A 21,828-nucleotide genomic window follows, 5' to 3' on the forward strand; every position below is an offset into this window, starting at 1 on the left:
GGGGACAATGGGGCGTTACGGACACAACCTTAACCAATAAAGAAAAAAAAAGAGACAATCCTGAATTATAACTTAGTCTGACTTAAAGAATTCACAAAGTTTGCTACTGTACCTTGTCACGCTGAATTTTAAAAGCATCTGACCTTAAAGGTTATCTATGAAACGTAGAAGTGTTAAATACTCTTTATTTGTTATTATACATATACCACACTAAAATGCCTTTCATTCAGTAAAAGGCAACAGTTTAGATACACGGAATTTTATTAAATTGGCATAGTTGGGACCAAAGAGATAAAATGGTCACTGCCAGCTCATCTGCCGCCCTTCCTTTTAACAGGCTGATGAACACAACCTGAAACACAAGCAAGTCTTGCAGGGCTAAGAGACAGTGAAGGGCTTTCCTCAGAATTTAAACCTATTCATACAACCAATCATAGAAATCTCAATGTAAGCCAGTCTCCTGCAGGTTCTGAGATGGCACTCACCACCTCTGTGAAAAGCTGAACACTAGGAATCAAGTCCAATCATATTTTTAGAAGGAAGGACAATGACAGGGCTTGCTGAACCAAACTTATCACCAAAGCTCAAAAAGCTGGCCATATTCATTTAACCACAAGCCAATCTCATTTAAATCAGGACTGCCTGGAAGAAATGCTCTATTAGCCATTCATGTCTGAATTCTGGTGTAGGAAGTCAGTTTAAATATGGTACACATAAAAAAGAGTCATGAGACCTTTGTCACAAACAAGGCTGTGGCCAGCTATTACTCATGAGTAGCTTTTTTGAGATAAGCTATCAAGTCTGTCCTTTCTGCACTCTTCTCAAGGCCAGCGAAGAGCATTTTTGTTCCAGGGATGTACTTCTTGGGATTCTCCAAATGCTCCATCAGTGTATCCTCTCCCCAGGTGATACCTTTGTTCTTGTTGGCATCTGTGTAAGAAAATCCAGGGGCCTGACCTGTCTTTTGCCCAAAGAGACCATGGAGATTTGGCCCAGTCCGGTGCTTGCTCCCTTCTCCACAGTATGGCACTGGGCACACTTCTGAATCAAAATCTTCTTGCCCTTCTCAACATCACCTATTTTAAAATCGCTCGTTAGTCGCGCGCGACACGGAGATTCGCGCGCGACACGGAGATTCCCACTCGCAAGCCAGATGTCCGGCTCTCTAACTCCTTTATTATTCTTATTGAGTATTAGTATTCTTATTAAGATGGAATGATATTGATTTAGTTTAATCATTTTTCTAGTGATGGATATTTTTAATATCTCATGTCACTATTCTTGTGCTAAAAAAAATGTGTATTATTTGTTCTAGCACATGTACTGCTTCATAATTTTTGCTGCATTTAATGAACTTACACTTTTGCCAAAAACCTAAGTAGCAGTATCTCTTTTTCAGCTTGGTGACCTTATCTAACAATTCTAATCTGGTGGTTTATACTCTTAGCACACTGCACAAATAAGTGATGAAGAAGAGGATGATGATGGCTGTGACATCTTCGCTGATTCTGAGAAGGAGGAAGAAGATATTGAGGACATTGAACAGAGTCCTAGACCTGTAAGAAAATATGGTTGCTACCTGTTGGCAAGGTTTAGAAGTAGTACCTAAGCCTCATTCCTTGTATTGTGTTTATATTTGTAACCATCTTATTTTACATCATATTTGTATTTTCAATTACACTTTTAAAAATAATGGTTGAGCATCTCAGGTTACCTAGCCAGTATCACTTTCTGTTTCAAATGTTACAGTTTTACAAGTCAGATCATTTAAAATATATTCATTTCCAGAGTTTTAAGACCCTAATACTTCCTCCCCCGCCCCCCAAAGACTTCATGATAGTTTTCTTATACCTAGCTCTTTGAAGTATAAAAAAATAAAGAAATATGGAGCACTTCTCTTCGAAGGAACACCCATCTCAGGTGATCTGTATAGGGTGCATATGTTTATTTTTCTTTATTATTATTTTTTAATCTTTATTGTTGAAAGTATTACATATGTCTCCCTCTTCCCCTCATTGACCCCCTCCAGCCTGTTGCTGCCCCCCGCCCTAGGCCTTCACCACCCTATCATTTTCCTTTTTTTTCCCTTTATATTGAATTTATTGGGGTGACCTTGGTTAACAAAATTACTCAGCTTTCAGGTGCACAATTCCACAACACATTATCTGTGCACCGTATTGTGTGTTCATCACCTGGAGTACATCTGTTTAAATTCAGTTAGTTAAACGTTGTTTTCTCATCATTTCAATTTCTTTGCCATTATTTAGAAAATTCGGTTAAATATTCAAAAGTAAACTGTATTACTTTGTTTGTTACAAAAAGTGATTCTTTCGGTCTCTTCTGCCTGTAGAAAAGACCCACGTCCTTTGCTGATGAGCTGGCCGCTCGGATCAAAGTGGGTGCCACAAGCCAGATGGAAGAGGAACAAAGAGGTACTCCTCCTCCCCACCTTGAGATGAGTTAACACGGTGGTGGTGGGAAGAACGGAAACTTCTCTGAGGGCAGAGTTTTCTGTTTAGGTTTACTAAAGCACAAGGGACTTACATTGTACTTCTTATTCTGTTTTTGGTTATACTCTTTGATAACTAAGCACAGTGGGCCCCCACCCCAAACGCACAAATATGCATTTATATAACATTGTATGTGCAATTTCAGGGGATCAGTGGATACCGCAGAGAAGCATGGGCCCCAGATTAAGAATCCCTGGCTTAATATTTACTCCAATATCTTGACCAAATGAAACTGCCCTGTACAGTGTACTCTAATGATTTAACAGGGTGGGAATATGTCAGGACAGTTCTTTCAGCAGGTGCAGACCTGTTATGCATGTGACCCTAATATGTAAGTTGAGGCTTTTTGCTTAAAAAGAGGCACCTTTGTCAGGCACTGCCTGAAGTGGTCAGGTGGAGCTGAAGTTTGAAGTTGAATGGCTTGCTCTGAGCTTAGGAGTCATGAGGATGGCAGATACATGTGTACAAAATCAATAGATAGGTACTAAGCATAGATGGAGTATGGTTAAAACTGTGACATATTCTTCAAGCCTTATCTACAGAAGCAAAACCTCAGAAGACACTGAAAGAGAAGAAGGAAAGAAGAACTCCCTCAGATGGTAGGCCTTTCTCTCAATTCATTTCTTTTAACGAAGTGCCTCCAGGGTCCTGTTTATTTTTTTGAATTAAATTTATTGTGGTGAAATTGATTAATAAGATTATACAGGCCTCAAGTGTACAATCTTATGATGCATCATCTGTATATTGCGTTGTATGTTTACCACCCAAAGTCACATCTCCGTCACCATATTTTTGACCCCCTTTACCTTTCCTACCCCCAACCCCTTCCCTGTGGTAGCCACCATACTGTTGTCTGTCTATGAGTTTTCGTTGTTTGTTCATTTGTTGCTTTCAGTTTTATATCCTACATATGAGTGAAATCATATGGTTCTTAACTTTTCTGTGACTTACTTTGCTTAGCATGATATTCTCAAGATCCATCCATGTTGTTTCAAATGGCAATATTTCATCTTTTCTTATGGCTGAGTAGTATATATGTAACACATCCAGTCATCTGTTGAAGAATACTTAAGTTGTTTCCATGTCTTGGCCACCATGAATAATGCTGCAATGGACATAGGGGTGCATGTATCTTTATGAATAAACAAGAGGCTCGGTGCACGAATTTGTGCACTCATGGGTCTGGCTGGCAGGGGGGTGGGGCCACAGGCAATTAGCAGGCCGGCCCCACCCCCTGGTTGAACTCCCGGTCGAAGGGACAATTTGCATATTAGCTTTTTATTATATAGGGTAGGATGTTTTTGAGTTTTTCTGGTAGATAGCCAGAAGAGGGGTTGCTGGGTCATGTGGTAACACTATTCTTAATTTTTTGAGGAGCCTCCACATTGTTTTTCAGAGTGGCTGTGGCACTTTGCATTCCCATCAGCACTGAACGAGTGTTCCTTTTTCTCCACAACCTCTCCAATACTTGTTGTTACTTGTCTTGTTGATAATAGCCATTTTACCAGGTGTGAAATAGTATCTCATTGTAGTGTTTTTTTTTTAAATCCTCACCTGAGGATATTTTTTTTCATTGATTTTTTTTGAGAGAGTGAAAGGGAGGGAGGTAGAGGAAAGAAAGAGAGAGACAGTGATATGAGAGAGACATTGACTGGTTGTCTCCTGCACGTGCCCCAACCAGGACTGGGTATTGAACCTGCAACCAAGGACATGCCGTTGACTGAATTGAACCTGCAGGCCAACACTCTAACCACTGAGCAAAACTAGCCAGGGCTTTCATAATTTTGATATGCATTTCCCTAATAGCTAAAGAGGTTGAACATTTTTTCATTAATCTGTTGGCTATTCCTCTGCCTGTTTTTTAATTGGCTTGTCTGTTTGGTGTTGAATTTTATGAGTTCTTTATATATGGGGATGGGAAAAAGTAGTTTTGTAGTTGTTCGTATAGAATATAATACAGTAATTAATAAATAATACAAGAAAAAATTGCATACTCACAACTGTAAACCTAATTTTGCCTATGCCTGTATTTTGCATATTGACTTCCTGTCAGAGCTGTTGGTTGCAAATAACTTCTCCCATTTGGTTGTCTTTTTGTTTTGTTAACAATTTCCTTTGCTGTATAGAAGCTTTTTCCCTTTATTTCCTTTGCCTTTGGCGTCAAATTTATAAAATCTTCTCTATGACCAAGAAACATAAGTTTAGTACCTATGTTTTCTTTTATATAATTTACTAGAGGCCTGGTGCACAAATTCGTGCATGGGTGGAGTCCCTCGGGGTGGCTTGCGGAGATCGGGTCCCACCTTGCGCCCCCAGCCTTGCAGCCCCGCAGCCCCGCCTGGCACGCTGCCTTGGCCTGGTGCTGCCCCCTTACCTGCTCCAGCATCCCGTCTGCGGAGCGATCAATCAAGGCTGGGCCTCCCGCCTGGCTCCCTCAGTGCCTGGGAGCCGGGCGGCAGGCCTCACTCCCCATCGCCACCGCTGGTTGCAGTCTGCGGGGTGATCAGCAGAGTGATAGGGCCCCTGCTCGCACCCACCTTGACCTGTCCTGCCTGCTCACCTGCTCCACCATCCTGCTGCGGTCCTGCTCCCATGGGGCCTGCAGTGCCTCCATTGCCGCCCGCTGCCAGCACTGCATCACCGATGCCTGCCATGTGTTCTGCACTGCCCTCTGGTGGTCAGCACATGTCATAGCAAGTGATCGAACTCTCAGTTGAACCACTGCCCCAGGAGGCAGGGACAATTTGCATATTAGGCTTTTATTATATAGGATTATTTCAGGTCTTTTGTATAGGTTGTTGATGTATTTTGAGTTAATTTTTGTGTATGGTGATAAATAGTAGTGTAGTTTTATTTTTTGCATGTGGCTTTGCAGTTTTCCCAGAACCATTTATTGAAGGGTCTTTCATTTTTTTTTTATTCAGAGAGGAAGGGAGAGGGAGAAAGAGATAGAAATAGCACTGATCAGAGAGAATCATTGATTGGCTTGTTTATGCACACCCCCTATTGGGGCTGGAGCTCAACCCAGGGCATGTGCCCTGTCCAGAAATAAAACCTTGACCTCCTGGTTTGTAGGTCGACGCTCAGCCACTGAGCCACATGGGCCGGGCAAGTCTTTCTTTTTTTCATTTCATGTTTTTGGCTCCTTTGATGAAAATTATTTGCCCATATACATGTGGTTTTATTTATGGACTCTCAATTGTGTTCCATTGGTCACTGTGTCTCTTTTTCTGCCAGTACTATGCTGTTTGGATTATTGTAGCTCTGTAGTATAATTTGAAGTCAGGTAGTGTGATACTTCCCTCTTTGTTTATTTTTCTCAGGATTGCTTTGGCCATTCGGGATCTTTTGTGGTTCTATACAAATCTGATGATTCTTTTTTGTTCTATTTCTTTATAAAATCATATTGGGATTTTTTTAAAAAAATGGTTTTGTTGATTTCAGAGAGAGAGAAATATCAATGAGAGAGAAACATCTATCTGTTGCCTCCTGCACACCCCTTACTGGGGATTGAGACTGAAACCCGAGTATGTAATCTGACTGGGAATTGAGCTTCCATCTCCTGGTGCATGGGGCAATGCTCAACCAACTGAGCCACACTGGCTGGACCACATTGGGATTTTGGTGGCAGTTGCATTAAATCTGTGTATTGCTTTGGGTAATATGGTCATATTAACTGTGTTGATTCTTCTAATCCATAAACATGGAATATCTTTCCATTTCAATTACTGTGTCAGTCTCTTTTAATAATGCTTTATAATTTCAATATATAGTTTCTTCACATCCTTCATTAAGTTTATTCCTAGGTATTCTTTTTGTTGCAGTTGCAAAAGGAATTTTTTTCCATTTTTTTTTTAATGAAGTTTCATTGTTATTATAAAGGAAAGTAGTGGATATATATTTTTTAATCTTCACCTGAGGATATACAGGGTGTCTCCAAAATGTCTATAAATACTTTAGCAGCTGATAACTCAATTTTGAAAATGAAATAATTATTCAAGTGTGTATGTTTATTTTTGGGGTCACCCTATATTTTTCATTGATTCTAGAGAGAGAGGAAGGGGGTAGGAGATATACAGAGAGAAACATTGATGTGAGAGAGAAAATCATGCATCTGTTGCCTCCTATATGTGCCCTGACCAGGGATTGAACCCACAACCTGGGTATGTGCTCTGACCGGAAATCAAACCTGAGACCTTCTGGTGCATGGGATGACGCTCCATCCAACTGAGCCACACCAGGCAGGACTATAGTACCTCTTCTAAAAAGCATTGTAACATCCTGCTTCTGTTTGCCTGCTGGTGATCTGACTCGAGTTTTGTGACCTTTTGTTCTGTGTTTCAGGGAATATAACTGCTTGAATATTTCCTGTAATGGAGGTCTTCTGGCGATAAATTTCCTCAGCTCCTATATGTCTGGAAAAGCCTTTATTTCTCCTTCAGATCTAAAGGCTAACTTTGCTGGATTTATTATTGTTGGCTGTTTCTCTCTTTCAGTAGTTTGAATATTTGATTCTAAATATTTGATTCTACTCTGTCCTAACTTGTAGGGTTTCTGCTGAAAATCTGATAATAATGTAATGGGATTTTCTTTATAAGTTACTGTCTTCTTTTTTTGTGGCTGCCTTGAGAATTTTTTCTTTGCTATTAATTTTGACAGTTGTAATACAGTGTGTCTTGGAGAAGGCCTTTTTGGATTGAGGTAATTAGGTTTTCTCATTGCTTCTTGGATTCGTGGATCTAGTTCTTTTCATAGGTTTGGGAGGTTCTCATCAACTATTTGTTTGAATAGGCTCTCTGTTCTGTTCTCTTTTTTTCTTTTTCTGGTATGCCTGTTATTCCGGTATTGCTTTTTCTGATGGAGTCAGAGAGTTCTTGGAGAGTTCTTTCTTTCTTTTTTTTTTTTTTTAATGCTCAAGTCTCTCTTCTTCTCTCTGTGTCATTTCTAGATATCTATCATTGATATCACAAATTCTTTCCTTCATCTGGTCAGCTCTATTTTCCTAAGCTCACTAGTTCATTCTTTATCTCTCATATTGAGTTCATCACCTCCAGAATTTGTATTTGGTTCTTTTTGAAAGTTGCGGTCTCTTTTGCAAAGTACTTGTTTTGTTTATTGATCCCATTTCTGAGTTCGTTAAACTGACTGCCTGTGTTTTCCTGTAACTCGCTTAATTTTTTTTAGAACGGCAATCTTGAATTCTCTGTCATTTGAATCACATCTCTCCATGTCTTGAAGCTTATTTTCTGGAGATTTTTTCATTTTCTTTCTGAGCTGCCTCATGACCTTGGTTACTCATGGTATTTGACGGATTTCTTTGCTGCCTAGGCATTGATGTATGGGAGGCACTTCTCCAGTACACTGATGAGAAGCCTTCCTGTTGTTCTCTAGTAGGTGACCTTGAAGCACAAGTTATTTAGTTCTCTTGCGCTACTCTTGCTCTTCAGATCTCTGTGGAGTGGCGGGAAATATCCTGTTTCCTGGGGAGGTGGGTGTCATCTGTGTCCAGGTCCCCTGAGTCTCAAGGGACCAATCCCATGAAGGAATGTGGTGGGTGATGGGGTTCCAAATCCCAGTGCTATTCCCTGTCCCCAGATGCTGCCAGTAGTGCAGCTGCGATGGGTGGGGTTAGGGTGAGCTGGGGAAGCTGGCTGCTGCCTTTGTTGCTTTCTGTCCTGTAATAGTGACTGGCAGACCTCAGTAGCCTCTCTGTGTATCTGCACCTGACACTGGGGTGAGTGCAGAGTGCACCTGTTGCTAAGGGGAAACATGTTTCTGTAGTACCAAGTTCTCTGGTTTGCAGACAATGTGCTCTGCAACCAGACACTCACTGCTATTGCTTCTTCTGGGGCCTTTTACCAGCTTCGGGAGGGTAAAGGGAGGCAGTCAGGCTCCATGGCTTGGTTTCTCTGTCTTGAATGCTGATTGCCAGACAACCATGACTGCACTTCAGTGCTTCATTCCTCCCATGCCACTGTGTTCAGCTGCAGCTCCTACAGACGACTCCTGCCGGAATGCTCACCGTGTCTCTCTGCTCCTGGCTGAAGGGAGTGCCAATGGCATCCTGATTCTTTTCCTCTTTTTGGGCTGAGGCCTGCAGAGACCTCAGGGCTGCGAGCTCTGGGCTGTGTCTTTGGCATCACCTCAATTCTTCTCTTTTCCCACCTTCTTGATTTGTTTCCATTTGCCCACCTTTAGAAGTTTTAATGCCTGATCTCTCAGATGTATTTGTGCGTTGAACAGGAATCCTTTGCTGAATTATGGCTGGTCAAGTTGTTGAAACTTTAAGGGAAGAGATTAAGGAGACCTCTCATGCTGCCATTTTTCTAACATCACCCAGTTCTGTTTTTTTAGGTGTCTATTAACTCAGGAATGTCACATAATTCATGAAGTGCACTTTAAGTGCTTAACAAATGTGGTCTGTCTCTCCATTCGTTTTTTAGAACATTTGAAAGCATGCTTTTGGAGGAGAGATAGATGGGGAGGAAAAATGCTGTGAAGATTTGATTTACTTATTTTACTAGAATGTGTAGCTGTCTTTCTGGAATTCTCTGGAAGTATAAAAACTAGGGAACTCTAGCATTTTTTAAACAAAGAATATATGCGGCTCTTTCATATTAAATAGTAATGTGTTGGTGTTTAGTCTGCCCCTTCCCTCAAATTCTTGGTAGGATGGGTCTGGAATGGCAATGGAATGATATACTTGCTTCAAAAGAAGTAAATGTAGATGAAGGGGATCAAGTACAGAACTTACCTGCTCCAGAGGTTTACAGACTTGAGGTGGGAACTGAGAGAGCCTTGTAAGAGATTGAGTGGACTGTTTAATGGGTTTTTGTTTGAAATTTCTCAGACTGCTGACATTCAAATATCCTTTGTTACATATGGTTAGGTAAACTTCATGCCACTTTCAGAGAAGTTGTAAAGGCTGACCTTTGGAATTTGAGTTCCAACCCCAGCTTACACTCTCCCTGCAAAACCTTCTTTCTGTTTGCTAGATGAAGAAGATAACTTGTTCACACCCCCCAAGCTGACCGATGAGGACTTCTCGCCATTTGGCTCTAGAGGTGGCCTGTTCAGTGGAGGGAAGGGGCTTTTTGATGATGAGGATGAGGAGGTGAGTTATTGCTGATCTGAAGCCCTCCATAGCTGTGTCGTGGAAGAAATACACTTTGTTCCTTGAGGGGGAAAAGATGGCTTCTTAGTTGGAAGTTGCTTCTGCTTTTATATTTGGGGAGATTTTGGACTAAGAACCACAAGAGAGAAGTTGTAATATCCGGGTGCCCTTTGTTAGGTGGGGAGAGGATGGGAGAGTATTAATAGTGAACAATTTACTTGATTGGCAGTTGTTTCTTACTCTGTTCTTTTAAAATATTTTACTTAAATATTTTATTTTATTTATTAATATTTTTATTGACTTCAGAGAGGAAGGGAGAGGGAGGGAGAAATAGAAACATCAATGATGAGAGAGAATCATTGATCGGCTGCCTCCTGCACGCCCCCTACTGGAGATCGAGCCCGCAACCTTGGCATGTGCCCTTGACCAGAATGGAACCTGGGACCCTTTAGTCCATGGGCCGATGCTCTATCCACTAAACTAAACTGGCTAGGGCTTATCTCTCGATTCTTCTTCCACATTTGTAATTAATTCCTGGACAGACCTAACTTATTTAAGGGTCTGATTTTGCCATAGTCTTCACTTTGGAACTGATTTTCTGGCAAAACAATATATATGTATCTTTAAACTTTACAAGGTAGTTTTCTTTAGAAAGCCTCAAATGCAGCTTCCTTTGCCTCTGCTTTTTGAATTCTGTTGTATCCATATCACAACCAGAGTGACCTCTTCGTGGAAGCCCCTCGGAGCCAAGAAGCTGGCGCCGCTCCTAACGAAGGTGAGCTTGGCCTGAGGCTCCCGTGCTGCTTTCTACAGATTTCCAAAGCGGCTCACTTCCCATGAGGAGGCGGGATCCTCGAGGTTGTTCCCAGACCTGCTGTTTTGTTAGGCAAGAAACTTGTGTTTGCCTTGGTCTAGTTGAAAGTAGTTTATTTGCACTAATTCTTGCCTTAGAAAAAACAAAGAGTACCAACTGTAAACCCACACCACAATTTTACCTCTTAGAGTATTTTCCTGTTTGATTTTATGAATGCCTATCAGTATTGAGGATATTTTAATTTAATCAACTTAAAGAAACATTCCTAAAATTCTGCGTGGAAATTGAGATCAGTAATTCCCCAACCAAGTGTGCATTATAATCTGGACTTTTTAAAAAGCACACAAAAAAATTTAAAATCTTACAAATGGTATTCCTTTAGATCTGTGGTCGTTCTTGGGGGTTGGGAATTAGTTATTTTAAGCAACTTGGTCTCCTCAGGCCACAAGTTGTTAGATTTGGGGCTTGCTACGATGCTGCCTTGATTGTCGTAGTTCCTGCTCTCCACTTTTTGGCATCGGTGACTTGCCTCTTTCCTTTGTTCCTGGTATTGTCTTCATTTTTTTCATTGATGTTTTCACTTTTTGCTTTTTTTCCTTGTTCATTCTCACAAACAGGAATGGGCAGAGGGGCACTGTGGGGAAGCCCCGCTTGCTCTGCCCCTGCCCCCACTGCTCTGCAGCCAACCCCGTCTGCCCAGGCACAGTGATTTTCCATGGCAGTCGCCACTGAGAAGGCATTAGTACCAAGAAAGTAGTCGTCAGTAGAGAAGATACTAAGGAATTTTAAAATGCCTCTTTTGGGAAAAGTTAGCTCTAATGGGCCTTTTAGTAGCTATTTATCATGTTGCATATATTTTAGGAAGGTGCATTTAACAAGAAAAGTTACTTTCTTTGTTGAAATGGTTATCTCATTCTTTCTCATTTTAGTGTCTTCATCCTCCAAACCCGGAAAGAAGATTCCAGCTGGAGCAGTTTCTGTATTTTTAGGTATCATTGTAGGGTTTGTTTTTTAGAAACTATATAAGAATTATCCTGTCATTTTTAAAATTGCCGTTTTCTGAGGGCAGGCTGGGGAGTAGGAGGAGCTTCGGAAGGCATAGAGCTGCTTACAGAAAGAGCTCAGGCACTGGGGTTAGCTCCGATCCTCTTAGAAGTCAATGACCTTGGATCTTTTTATGTTTGAGTGACCAGGTGGTTCTGTATCATGGGACATCTTTTGCAGAAAAGGATCGAAGTTTTGGGTCCTGTTCCTGTATTTAGTGGGTGCACTGAAATGAAAGGTCTTGGTGGTAGGAGTGGTGGTTTTTTCTATGAAGTCAGAAGGCTCACCCACACTGGCTCACAGCCGGCTTTCGTGTTTCTCTACCCACAGGGGACACTGATGTGTTGGGTGCAGCGTCTGCTCCGTCACTGAAGGAGCCCCAGAAGCCCCAGCAGCCCCAGAAGCCCCAGCAGCCCACTCCAGGGAAGCGCTTGTACCTCCCATCCACGGGCCTCTTTGATGAGGACGACGACGACGATGACTTTTTTGCAGCGTCCTGTAGCAAACCCTCCAAGACAGGTGCTTGTTCCAGGCTGGTTTTGGATTTTGCCAGGAAAATAATATTGACCTAAAAAGGCATGAAGCTCCTCTAGTTCATAGCTCTTATAGGATCAGAACCCGTCCCCAATATTCCTCTCATAGAGTTGTTTCATTTCTGCTTTTGTGGTTACAGTACCTTGGAGGTCTCTGTTTTATGAACTAATCTTTTCTGCTTTGAAGACTAATAGCTAGGAATTCTTCCTTAGAGTTCTAGTTCTCACACAGGTTGTGTGAGGCAATCACACTTTCTCCAGCAGTCCTTAGTAAACTCCGAACAGAATGCCAGGCTAGCTGTTTATTTCCCAGCTTCTCTTTTGCTCCTAAAAGCCCAGGTAACCTTGACTTTTCCTTGTATGACAGGTTTTCCAGCCCCGTAGCCACTTCAGCTCTCTTTCTGTCTTCTCCCCTCAAATTTAAGCCACATGTTCATGAAATCACTCCTTTAAATCAGCTCTTTAACGTGCAGATGATCTCCTGAGTTCGTCATCATCGTGCAGGTTCTGATTCAGGGTTGTAGGATGCGGTCTTCGATTCTGCATTTCTAACCAGCTCCCTGGTTGGTTTGTGAGAGATTGTTGGTTTGTGGGTTGCACTAGCTCCCTTTTCAGTGGGAGGTGTGGAAGGTAAGGGTAGAAGCAGAAAGTGAGAGAAATAATTTCTTTTTATTGTAGAAAGAGTGAAAACGGATGCATAATCCACTCAGATCTAGGCCACCTGAAATGGCAGTGAATGCAGGCAGAAGTTCCTCGTGACATGGGCGGTCTCTCACTGTAGTGCAAGCGTGTCAAACTCAAAGCTAACTCAGGCCAAATAAACAAGGTTTAAGTTTATGTGGGCTGCAAGAAAACAAAAGCTTCAGTTTTCATAGAAACATAGGTTTATTTCTATAGAGACATGCTGAATACAAAGGGCTGAAATAAATGAATAATCGCTAACATAAAATAATAGAACATTTTATTTATTTATTTTTTTTTTTTTTTTTAAAAAAATATATTTTATTGATTTTCTACAGAGAGGAAGGGAGAGAGATAGAGAGTTAGAAACATCGATGCAAGAGAAACATCGATCAGCTGCCTCCCGCACATCTCCCACTGGGGATATGCCCGCAACCCAGGCACACGCCCTTGACCGGAATCGAACCTGGGACCCCCCAGTCCGCAGGCCGACACTCTATCCACTGAGCCAAACTGGTTTCGGCTAATAGAACATTTTAATAAAAGTTAATATTTCTTCTTGAACATTAACTTACCAGACATTGAATAACTGCACAAATTAATAAGCGTAACGCAAATAAACCTATTTTTCTTGTTCTCCAAAAGCGAATTACTTCCTGTTGAGCACACCAAACAAGTCAGTACAAGACTAATGACATGGCCATCAGCTGCTGCAATATTCGCTGCTAGTATTAGTGGAGAGAAGTGGTGTGCCTGTGCGTAAGGCGCCTAAGGGAAATGAATGCAACACGATTATAGTAATCAAGCTATTAGCAAACATTGTAGTTCGTTATTAATAACTAGAGGCCTAGTGCACAAAGTTCGTGCATGGGTAGGGTCCCTAGCGACTGTTGGCTGTGGGCCGGGGCCTCCCTTCCCAGGCTGCCGGCTGCCAGCTGGGGCCTTCCTTCGTTCTGCGCTGGTAGTCAGTGCACGTCATAGTGAGCAATCGAACTCCCAAGGGGACACTTTGTATATTAGGCATATATATATATATATATATATATATATATATATATACATATATATATATATATATATCAGGATATTGCAAAAATTAAGTTAGGAATTTTTTATTAAAACGTTTCTTATATACCGTTATATTGGCTGGGCCGCAAAAATATTGGTTGTGAGCTGCGAGTTTGACACGCTCGCTGTAGAGGATGTCACTGAGAACTGGTGTGAAATCACAGATGAGTTGATGCCCCTTTCTTGGTCAGCTGATGAGTCAGTGCCCTCATTTCAGTAACACACAGCTCATTCAGTGCAGCAGTGCCTGTGGGAGTGCAAGGCTGGGAACCACCCAAATACTCATCAGTAGGGTGAATGATGGTCCTTCCATTCAGTGGAGTTTCGTGAACCTGCTGAAAAGAAAGAGGGCTATGTCTGTTGACATGGCAGGATACCCAAGGTCATTCATTGAAAAATGCAAATTGTAAGATGTGTTGTTCAAATTATACTATCATTTTTAGCCTTATTTGTGAATGTCTAGAGTTAATACATTAGTATATCCTTTTGGAGAATCAGAAGCATATATACCCTACTTCCAATGGCTGTTGTGTTTGGGTGGGAAAGTAGAGTTTTGGGGAAGATTTCAGTATTTGCTTTTATATAATTTGCTTTTTTTTGAAAATATATTTTATTGATTTTTTACAGAGAGGAAGGGAGAGAGATAGAGAGTCAGAAACATCGATGAGAGAGAAACATCGATCAGCTGCCTCCTGCACATCTCCCACTGGGGATATGCCCGCAACCCAGGTACATGCCCTTGACCAGAATCGAACCTGGGACCTTTCAGTCCGCAGGCCGACGCTCTATCCACTGAGCCAAACCGGTCTCGGCTATATAATTTGATTTTTTTAAAGCAAGAGCTGACCTTCATTTCTCAGCTTCCTAGAGTAATTGACTCTTTTTTTTTTTTTAATAGGGGAATTTAAAAAAATGTTTTTATTGATTTTAGAGAAAAAGGGAGAGGGAGAGAAAAACATGTGTTGGCTGCCTCCTGCACACACCCTACTGGGGATCAAGCCCGCCATCCAGGCATGTGCCCTGACTGGAATTTGAACAAGCATACTTTTGGTGCATGGGATGACGCTCAACCAGCTGAGCCACACCGGCCAGGACTAGAGTGATTGACTTTTAAATGATCTTTCTGTAGGTCTCTCTTTACTTTTATGTCAGCCAAGCTACTGTAAGCACCGGCCGCTGTTGCTTGGATCAGTGCGTAAACCACGTGCTTAAACTGTCTATCCTGTGTTTCATTTGAGCTGCTGTTATGTTTTTTGAAAAATTCCAATCTAGTCCTCTTCATATTTCCTCATAACTAAGAAATAACATACTTTCTAAATGTATTCTTTGTGAGGGAAGAATTTTTAATGTGTGAATTTTATGGTGGGATATTTTGCCTTACTGTAATTTTGTGCTGTGATATATTTTAAAGACAAAATCAAATCCACTGCCAACATCTTTGATGAGGAGGAAGGAGATCTGTTCAAGGAGCAAGCAGTGACTTTGCCAGAAGCTGCTGTGAAGCAGACAGATGACAGTAAAGCAGGAGGGGAAGGAAAGGTGAGCGAGGGGGAAGACTGCACATGGCAGTGTTGATCTGGGACATCTTGTTCGTTCGTGTGGAGCCCAGAGGGGAAGTACTGTTTCTTTCACGTTTATAGTGAGGAACTGCAGAAAGTTGGGAGAGTACAATGAACACCCAAAGAACTGCCACCAAGATGCAGCAGTTCGTAGGATTTTGCCTTACCAGTTGTTTTGACATCCATTGATGATCTTTTACCTGAACCAGTCATTGTGTTAAAGGGTACAAAATGATGTTTTTCCAGTTCTTGCACATCTTCTACTTTTGTTAGCTGGCATTCTTCGGAACAGAAGAGCATTTTCTCCTCCTCTCCTGCTCTTTTAGTATCGGTATAGGACCATGGATGTGTTATAATCTGTGAGCATCGTAGCTGTTTTTGATGCTCACAGGTTATATTATTGACCTATGTTTGGCCACTGGGCTGCATCCCCCTCAGTCTTTAAGCTCCTCTGGCTGCTTCCCCTTCCCTTTGCTGTCCTGCACACCTTGACCTTTCTAAAGCACCTCTGTGTCATGTCTTTGCTATGAAACCCTGACCTTCCCACTGGCGACCACCTAGGTCCCAGCATGCAGAACCTGGCGTGCTCCTCGGGCGGCCCTTCCTGTGCTGGCTCCAGCTGTGCCGTCCCCCTGTGTGCTTTATGGGGTGGGCAGCCTGTCCTACTCTCTGGTCTCCCAGGTGTGCCCGCTGCTTTTCTCTTGCTCTTGTCTCCTCACATGGACTCTCTGCCTGGAATGTCCTCGCTGTACCTACTAGTAGACATGGCCCATGTCTAGGCCTTCTCTGTCCTGAGAAATTTACTTTGTCAAGGAATTGTTTCTTTCCTCTTTCCTAACTTAACCAATTTGGAAATTCTTTCTCATGACACTTCTCATTTTGAGTTCATGGTTTGTATGAACTTGATATAGGCCCAAGCTGCTTTATTCTAGCAGAGACTCAATACGTTTTCTGAATGAATAATTGAATACACTCTCATTTCCAGGCATCTTGTTCGTTAACTCTCAATTTTTTTTCCCCCAACAAAGGTTACCCTGCCTTCCAACAAAAGCCTTAAGCTCTTGTCAGAAACAAAGACTCAAAAAGGTTTATTTTCAGATGAGGAAGACACTGAGGTAAGGAGTTATTTTTTAGTTCTGGGAATTAGTCCGTGAATATTACATTTGAAACTATTTTTGAATCAGGATTTTCTCAGTCGAGGTACAAGACTTTTTATTATATTGTTTAGTTCTTTCTTTGACATTAATCTCTTGAGAATACATGGTCCCTTTTTAAAAATTTATTGATTTGAGAGAGAGAGAAACAAACATGGATTTGTTGTTCCACTTACTTATGCATTCATTGGTTGCCTCTTGTATGTGCTCTGACCAGGAATCAAACCTGCAACCTTGGTGTATCAGGATGATGCTCTAACTAACTGAGCCACCCGGCCAGGAAGTACAGTCTTTAGAAAGCAATATATGTACAATAGTTTTCACTCTTGGGTTTGAATCCAGCGCATCTTCTGGGAGGAAAATACTTTGTCTTCAGAATGCTCAAATTTTAGGCTATTTGTTGACTTTCAAGCAGTGAGGTACCTAACTTGTCCCGGAATGGAAATCTACACACTGCTTCCTTTTTTGGTGTTCTCACTAAAATGTGGGCTTAGTGATGAAGGGATGGGCCTCCTGGCACAGCTTTTTACTTGGTAGCTGGTCACAGTTTGTGGCCGGCACTGTTTGCGGACAGCCTCAGTCCTCCAGGCACGCGCCCAGGAGCCCCTTTTCAATGGAGTAACACCACCTCTCTGAGGCGTCACTGCTGCTTCTGACTCCCACAGGCCTTGGTCCTTTGAGAATGAACTTTAGACCAGGCTTTTAGGGAGTCAGAGACCTGTATGAGAATGTAATGGGCCGTAATCAGTCCCCTTCACAGAAAAATATGTGGACATGGCAGAAATTTGCATTTAAGTTTGGATTCTGTAAACTTTGAGTTAAACTGTAGTGGTTACTTTGCACTAATGGCCAGGATGAACATGGAGCTCTTTGTGAGTAGAGTGGTTACCGTAGATAAATGGAACCTTTGGGGGTTGTACTTCACTCGTGTCCAATGTACAGAAGATGGGAATCAGCCAAAATCCAGTTAGGCCAAATGACACGTGAGCACAGCATGATGGGGCCTCACACTCTGGTCTGATCCTGAGCTCCCGCTTCCAGGTCTTTGCGCTGGCTCCTGCCCCTCTGGGAATGCTCTTCCCTGAATTCAGAGGGCTAGCTTCCACTTTCCCCAGTTCCCTGTGAGGCCTCCCCGACGACCCTTGGCATAATCGCAGGCCCGCCAGCACACACCACACCACTCCAGAGCCCCTCTTCTGTTTCATTGTTCTTCACAGTATATTTTGCCAGGTGACGTTTCACGTCTACTCACGCATTGTCTCTGTCCCAACTAGAAAGCTCCGTGAGGATAGAACGTTTGTTCCTGCCCTTACCCCTAATGCCTGCACTAGTGATCGGCACTTGGTCAGCCCTCAAAGAGTCGTCAACTACATAAAAAAAGAAAACGTGTGCATTTTTAGTGACTTAAAAGGTGTTCCATTACTTACTGCTATGAAATAAATTGTTCCAAAACTTAGGGACTTAAAACATCAATAAGGCCTAGCCAGTTTGGCTCAGACTGGGGATGAAGGGTTCTGGGTTTGATTCTGGTCTAGGCACATGCCTGGGTTTCGGGCTCTATCTCCAGTGTGGGACGTGCAGGAGGCAGCCAATCAGTATTCTCTCCCATCATTGATGTTTCCACCTCTCTCTCCGTCTCTCTTCCTCTCTGAAATCAAGGTGAATATTTTTAAAAAATAAGTTTTATTACCTCTTATGGTTCTAGAAGTTGACTCGGCTCAGCTAGACACTTTTTATTTAGGGTCACATGTGGGTCCTAGTGTGAAGGTGGCTGGGCTGAGAGTCAGCTCCCTGGTTCTGGTGCCTGGGCGGGAAAGACTCAGATAGCGGGGGCACTGGAGGCACAGGCACCCTCTGTGCCGTCTCCAGCAGAGCAGCTTCTGGGAAATTGGCTTCTTACGTGGTGGCCCAGAGCTTTAAAGTGCGATTCCCGGGAGCTGCCCTGAGGCTGTACTTGCCACCTCTGCTGCGTTCTGTTGAGGCAATCGCAAAGGCCCTCCCAGGTTCCAGGGTAGGGACACAGACTCCATTTCTTGATGGTAGGAGCATAAAATAATTTTCAGACAGGTTTTTTTTTTTTAATCCTCACTCAAGGATATATTTTATTGATTTTGAGAGAGAGAGAGAGAGAGAGAGAGAGAGAGAGAGACATCAATGTTAGAAATATCGATCAGTTGCCTCCCATATGTGCCCCGACTAGGAATCTGCAACTTAGGTATTTGTCCTGACTGGGAATCGAACCCACAGCCTTTTTGGTGTATGGGACAGCACTCCAACCAACTGAGCCATCAGCCAGAGCCAGACAGGCTTTTATTATTATTATTATTTTTAAAATATATTTTTATTGATTTCAGAGAGAAGGGAGAGGGAGAGATAGAAACATCAATGATGAGAGAGAATTATTGATCAGCTGCTCCCCGCACCCTCCTCACTGGGGATTGAGCCCACAACCTGGGCATATGTGCCCTTGGCTGGAATCGAACCCAGGACCCTTCAGTCCACAGGCCGATGCTCTATCCACTGAGCCAAACTGGCCAGGGCGAGGCAGGTTTTTAAAACCACTACTGAACACTTTGTTCCATGTGCAGCATCATAGATTGTTTTTATTGGGTACTGCCCGGTGCTGAGACCTGGAGAAGTAAAACAGAAGATAGACCTTGGCCCCGAAGGGCGGGTTCTTTACTGCTGCCTGTCTCAAGTGTAGAGCTCAAGCTCCCCCTGGAGATCATTGTGGGGACATGTTTGAGGTAATGGAAAAGCACTCTTTCCAGGAAGATGCTAGTCAAGGTCCAAAGCCAGGATGTTGAAATTTGCTTTTGTTCTTTGTTTTGTTTATTTACTTGTTTAATTTGAAAGCAACAGAGCCCTTAAGTGAATCCTACCAGGGTGTAAAATGCAGGAGAGGATAAGGAGGCCCAGAACTCACCCTCTGAGGCCCCCTTGTCCCTAAACAGACCCGGGGGGCGCCGTGGGTCCCAGGCAAGGACCACTGGACTGAGCTGCGCTCTTCTCAGTTAGTGAACCTATTGGGCCTGTATTTGAGGAGTGCACATTGATTCCCTAATGAGAAGTTTGTCTGAAAAGGTCTCAGAAACTTAGGTTCTTGTCCTGTTTAATTGTCTGGCCTCTTGTGTATTGAAGTTTCTTGAAGGAATAGTTGTTCTATTTTATGTTAAATTCATGCTGCTCAACGTGCAGGTCTTTCTTTGCATTAAGGTTAACGTTTTGAAATTTTCTTCAAATATACCATATTTTTTAATAGTTTGCAACATCTACTGTAGTTCAAATAGAATACCAAACATTTAAAAATAAAAATTGAATATGTACTTATTTAAAAGAAATAATACTATACTTTTACAAGAGTAGCAAATATTATACTCTTATTTGTTACTAAATAAAAGAGTCATAGATTTAGTAATTTGGGAACCTGGCTTCTGTTCCCATTATGGAATCTGTTCAGTCCCTCTGATTCTTTGGACAGAAAAAGGAAGTCATTCTTATTTTTAGCATGGTAGGAGGTGGATGGAAACTTTCTCCTTGCCTAAAGTCGTCCCTGTGGGAGGCCAAGCCAAAGCAAGTAGGGGTTCCCAAACCCCGGGGCCCAGTGAGGCGCCTGGAGTTGTGTGGTCACTTCCTCCTCACAGTCAGGCATTCGTGCTGCATGCAGCGGGGCAGACTCAGACGCGTGTTCCTCCAGGACGGGCTCGGCGAGCTCCCGTCTGACAGAGACCTGGACCACTGCAGCTGCGGTGGCTTAGTCGTTTGTGTTTCATATGTAACCGATGCTGTAAAACTATAGATCTTGTTTACCAGGAACTTTCATCTTGATCCAACAGGATTTGTTTTCTTCTCAAAATGTGAGCAAGTCGAAAGATGCATCTCTCCTGGCTAGCAAACTCCCCACGTCAGTCTCGCTTTTTGATGATGAAGAAGAAGAGGTAAACATTGTTATTGCAACACAAGATAATCAAATCTTTTTATTATTAGGAAACTGTTGCTGATGTAGCTTTATGGCCAGGGGTTCAGTCAGTAGATCAGGGTGATGGGGAAGCACTCAAGCCATCTGACAGGCTTACCTAACCAAACTGTCGGATTTTATTTCAGCCATCCTTTCTTAGGTCCTCTTAGCTATACAGTGGGAGGGACATTAGACTCTTGATCCAGGTTGTGTGGAAGGCTTTGTAGAGTTCACTTTAAAAGCCTGCCTTTAGGAAATGCTTTTTAATATGTATTTTTTTATTTCAGAGAGGAAGGGGGAGAGAGAGAGAGAGAGAGAGAGAAACATCAATGATGAGAGCGAATCATTGATTGGCTGCCTCCTGCACGCCCCCTACTGGGGATAGAGCCCACAACCCAGGCATGTGCCCTTGACCTGAATCGAACCCAGGACCCTTCAGCCCACAGGCCAACACTCTATCCACTGAGCCAAACTGGCTAGGGCAGGAAATGCTTTATAGAGGATGGACCTGTTATACCCAGTGGTCTACCAGAATGTCTGGGTTAAAGGGGGAGCAAGAGGAGAAGGCAGCCATGTCCTCCTCACCTTGCTTTTCTTTCCCACCCTGGATGAGAGCGAGTGGGGGAAGTAAGAGGGAAGACCAAGCGAACCTTCATCCTTACGCAGTTCTGTGCCATGCTAAGCTCCTCAGCCTGATCTCAGACCTCTGCGTTCATGTCCTAGCTCCACCACTTGCAAGTCAGGGGCCTTGGTCAAGTAACTTGACCTTTCTGAATCTCATGGCTCAGTGGTAAGTAGGGTCATTGTGACAGCTGACACAACTCATGTGCAGCCATTGGCACCGAGCCTGGCACAGTAAGTGCGCCGTAAATATGTATCCACACTGGATGCCTTGCCTGCCTTCCCACACTCTCTTTTCAGGCTCTCTTCATCGATACTTACATTTCAGACTGTTCACCTGCTGTGTATACTCTTAGGGCTATTCCTCTCGGACTCTGGTTCAGGCCCTCTGATGGTTTTGTTAGTCTTACCTAAATAAAGGTACCTTAATAGGCACCTCTGGAGTGTGTGACAGTACAAAAATGTACCAACGCCTTTGAACCTATAAGAGTCGGTTCTTTGTGGGTCAGTGATTTTATTTAGTAAACTATTTCTTGTTTGTATTACCTCTTTAAAATGAACCAGAAACCCCAGTCGTTCCTTCCCTCTGCCCCAGGTGTGTGTAACGGAGTGGAGAACGCTCCGTGTTTCTCTCTTTTATCCATTGCTCCAGTTTGTGACTCATAGAAAGGAAGGTGCAGATTTCTGGCTGTGCAGGTGCTGTCCTGCTCTCCTGGCAGGTGCGGCCATGGCCTCCTTAGTAAGCCAGAGAGCCTGCCTGCCGGGTGTGGCC

General features: G+C 42.9%; 1 protein-coding gene and 1 pseudogene across 3 annotated transcripts in view; one reads left to right on the top strand and one right to left on the bottom strand.

Moving 5' to 3' along the window:
• Positions 1 to 21,828, top strand: part of LOC308528863 (WASH complex subunit 2A-like) — a 72,876-nt gene that overhangs the window by 23,104 nt on the left and 27,944 nt on the right. Inside the window, exons 9-18 of one of the 2 annotated variants that reach the window (XM_081104719.1) lie at positions 1,448 to 1,558; positions 2,351 to 2,432; positions 3,041 to 3,109; positions 9,506 to 9,624; positions 10,342 to 10,399; positions 11,368 to 11,427; positions 11,813 to 12,001; positions 15,176 to 15,303; positions 16,352 to 16,438; positions 20,314 to 20,415. In XM_081104719.1, coding sequence (XP_080960845.1) covers positions 1,448 to 1,558; positions 2,351 to 2,432; positions 3,041 to 3,109; positions 9,506 to 9,624; positions 10,342 to 10,399; positions 11,368 to 11,427; positions 11,813 to 12,001; positions 15,176 to 15,303; positions 16,352 to 16,438; positions 20,314 to 20,415 — 1,005 coding nt within the window. The remainder of the gene's footprint in view (positions 1 to 1,447; positions 1,559 to 2,350; positions 2,433 to 3,040; positions 3,110 to 9,505; positions 9,625 to 10,341; positions 10,400 to 11,367; positions 11,428 to 11,812; positions 12,002 to 15,175; positions 15,304 to 16,351; positions 16,439 to 20,313; positions 20,416 to 21,828) is intronic. The other variant, XM_081104720.1, reaches the window with a different exon arrangement.
• LOC308529126 (cytochrome c-like) lies at positions 5 to 1,239 on the bottom strand (annotated as a pseudogene). The gene has a single exon. The product of its transcript is annotated as a cytochrome c-like (transcript).

The sequence above is a fragment of the Myotis nattereri genome (assembly GCF_964212035.1).
Source record: "Myotis nattereri genome assembly, chromosome: 13".
NCBI classification, from domain to species: Eukaryota; Metazoa; Chordata; class Mammalia; order Chiroptera; family Vespertilionidae; genus Myotis; species Myotis nattereri.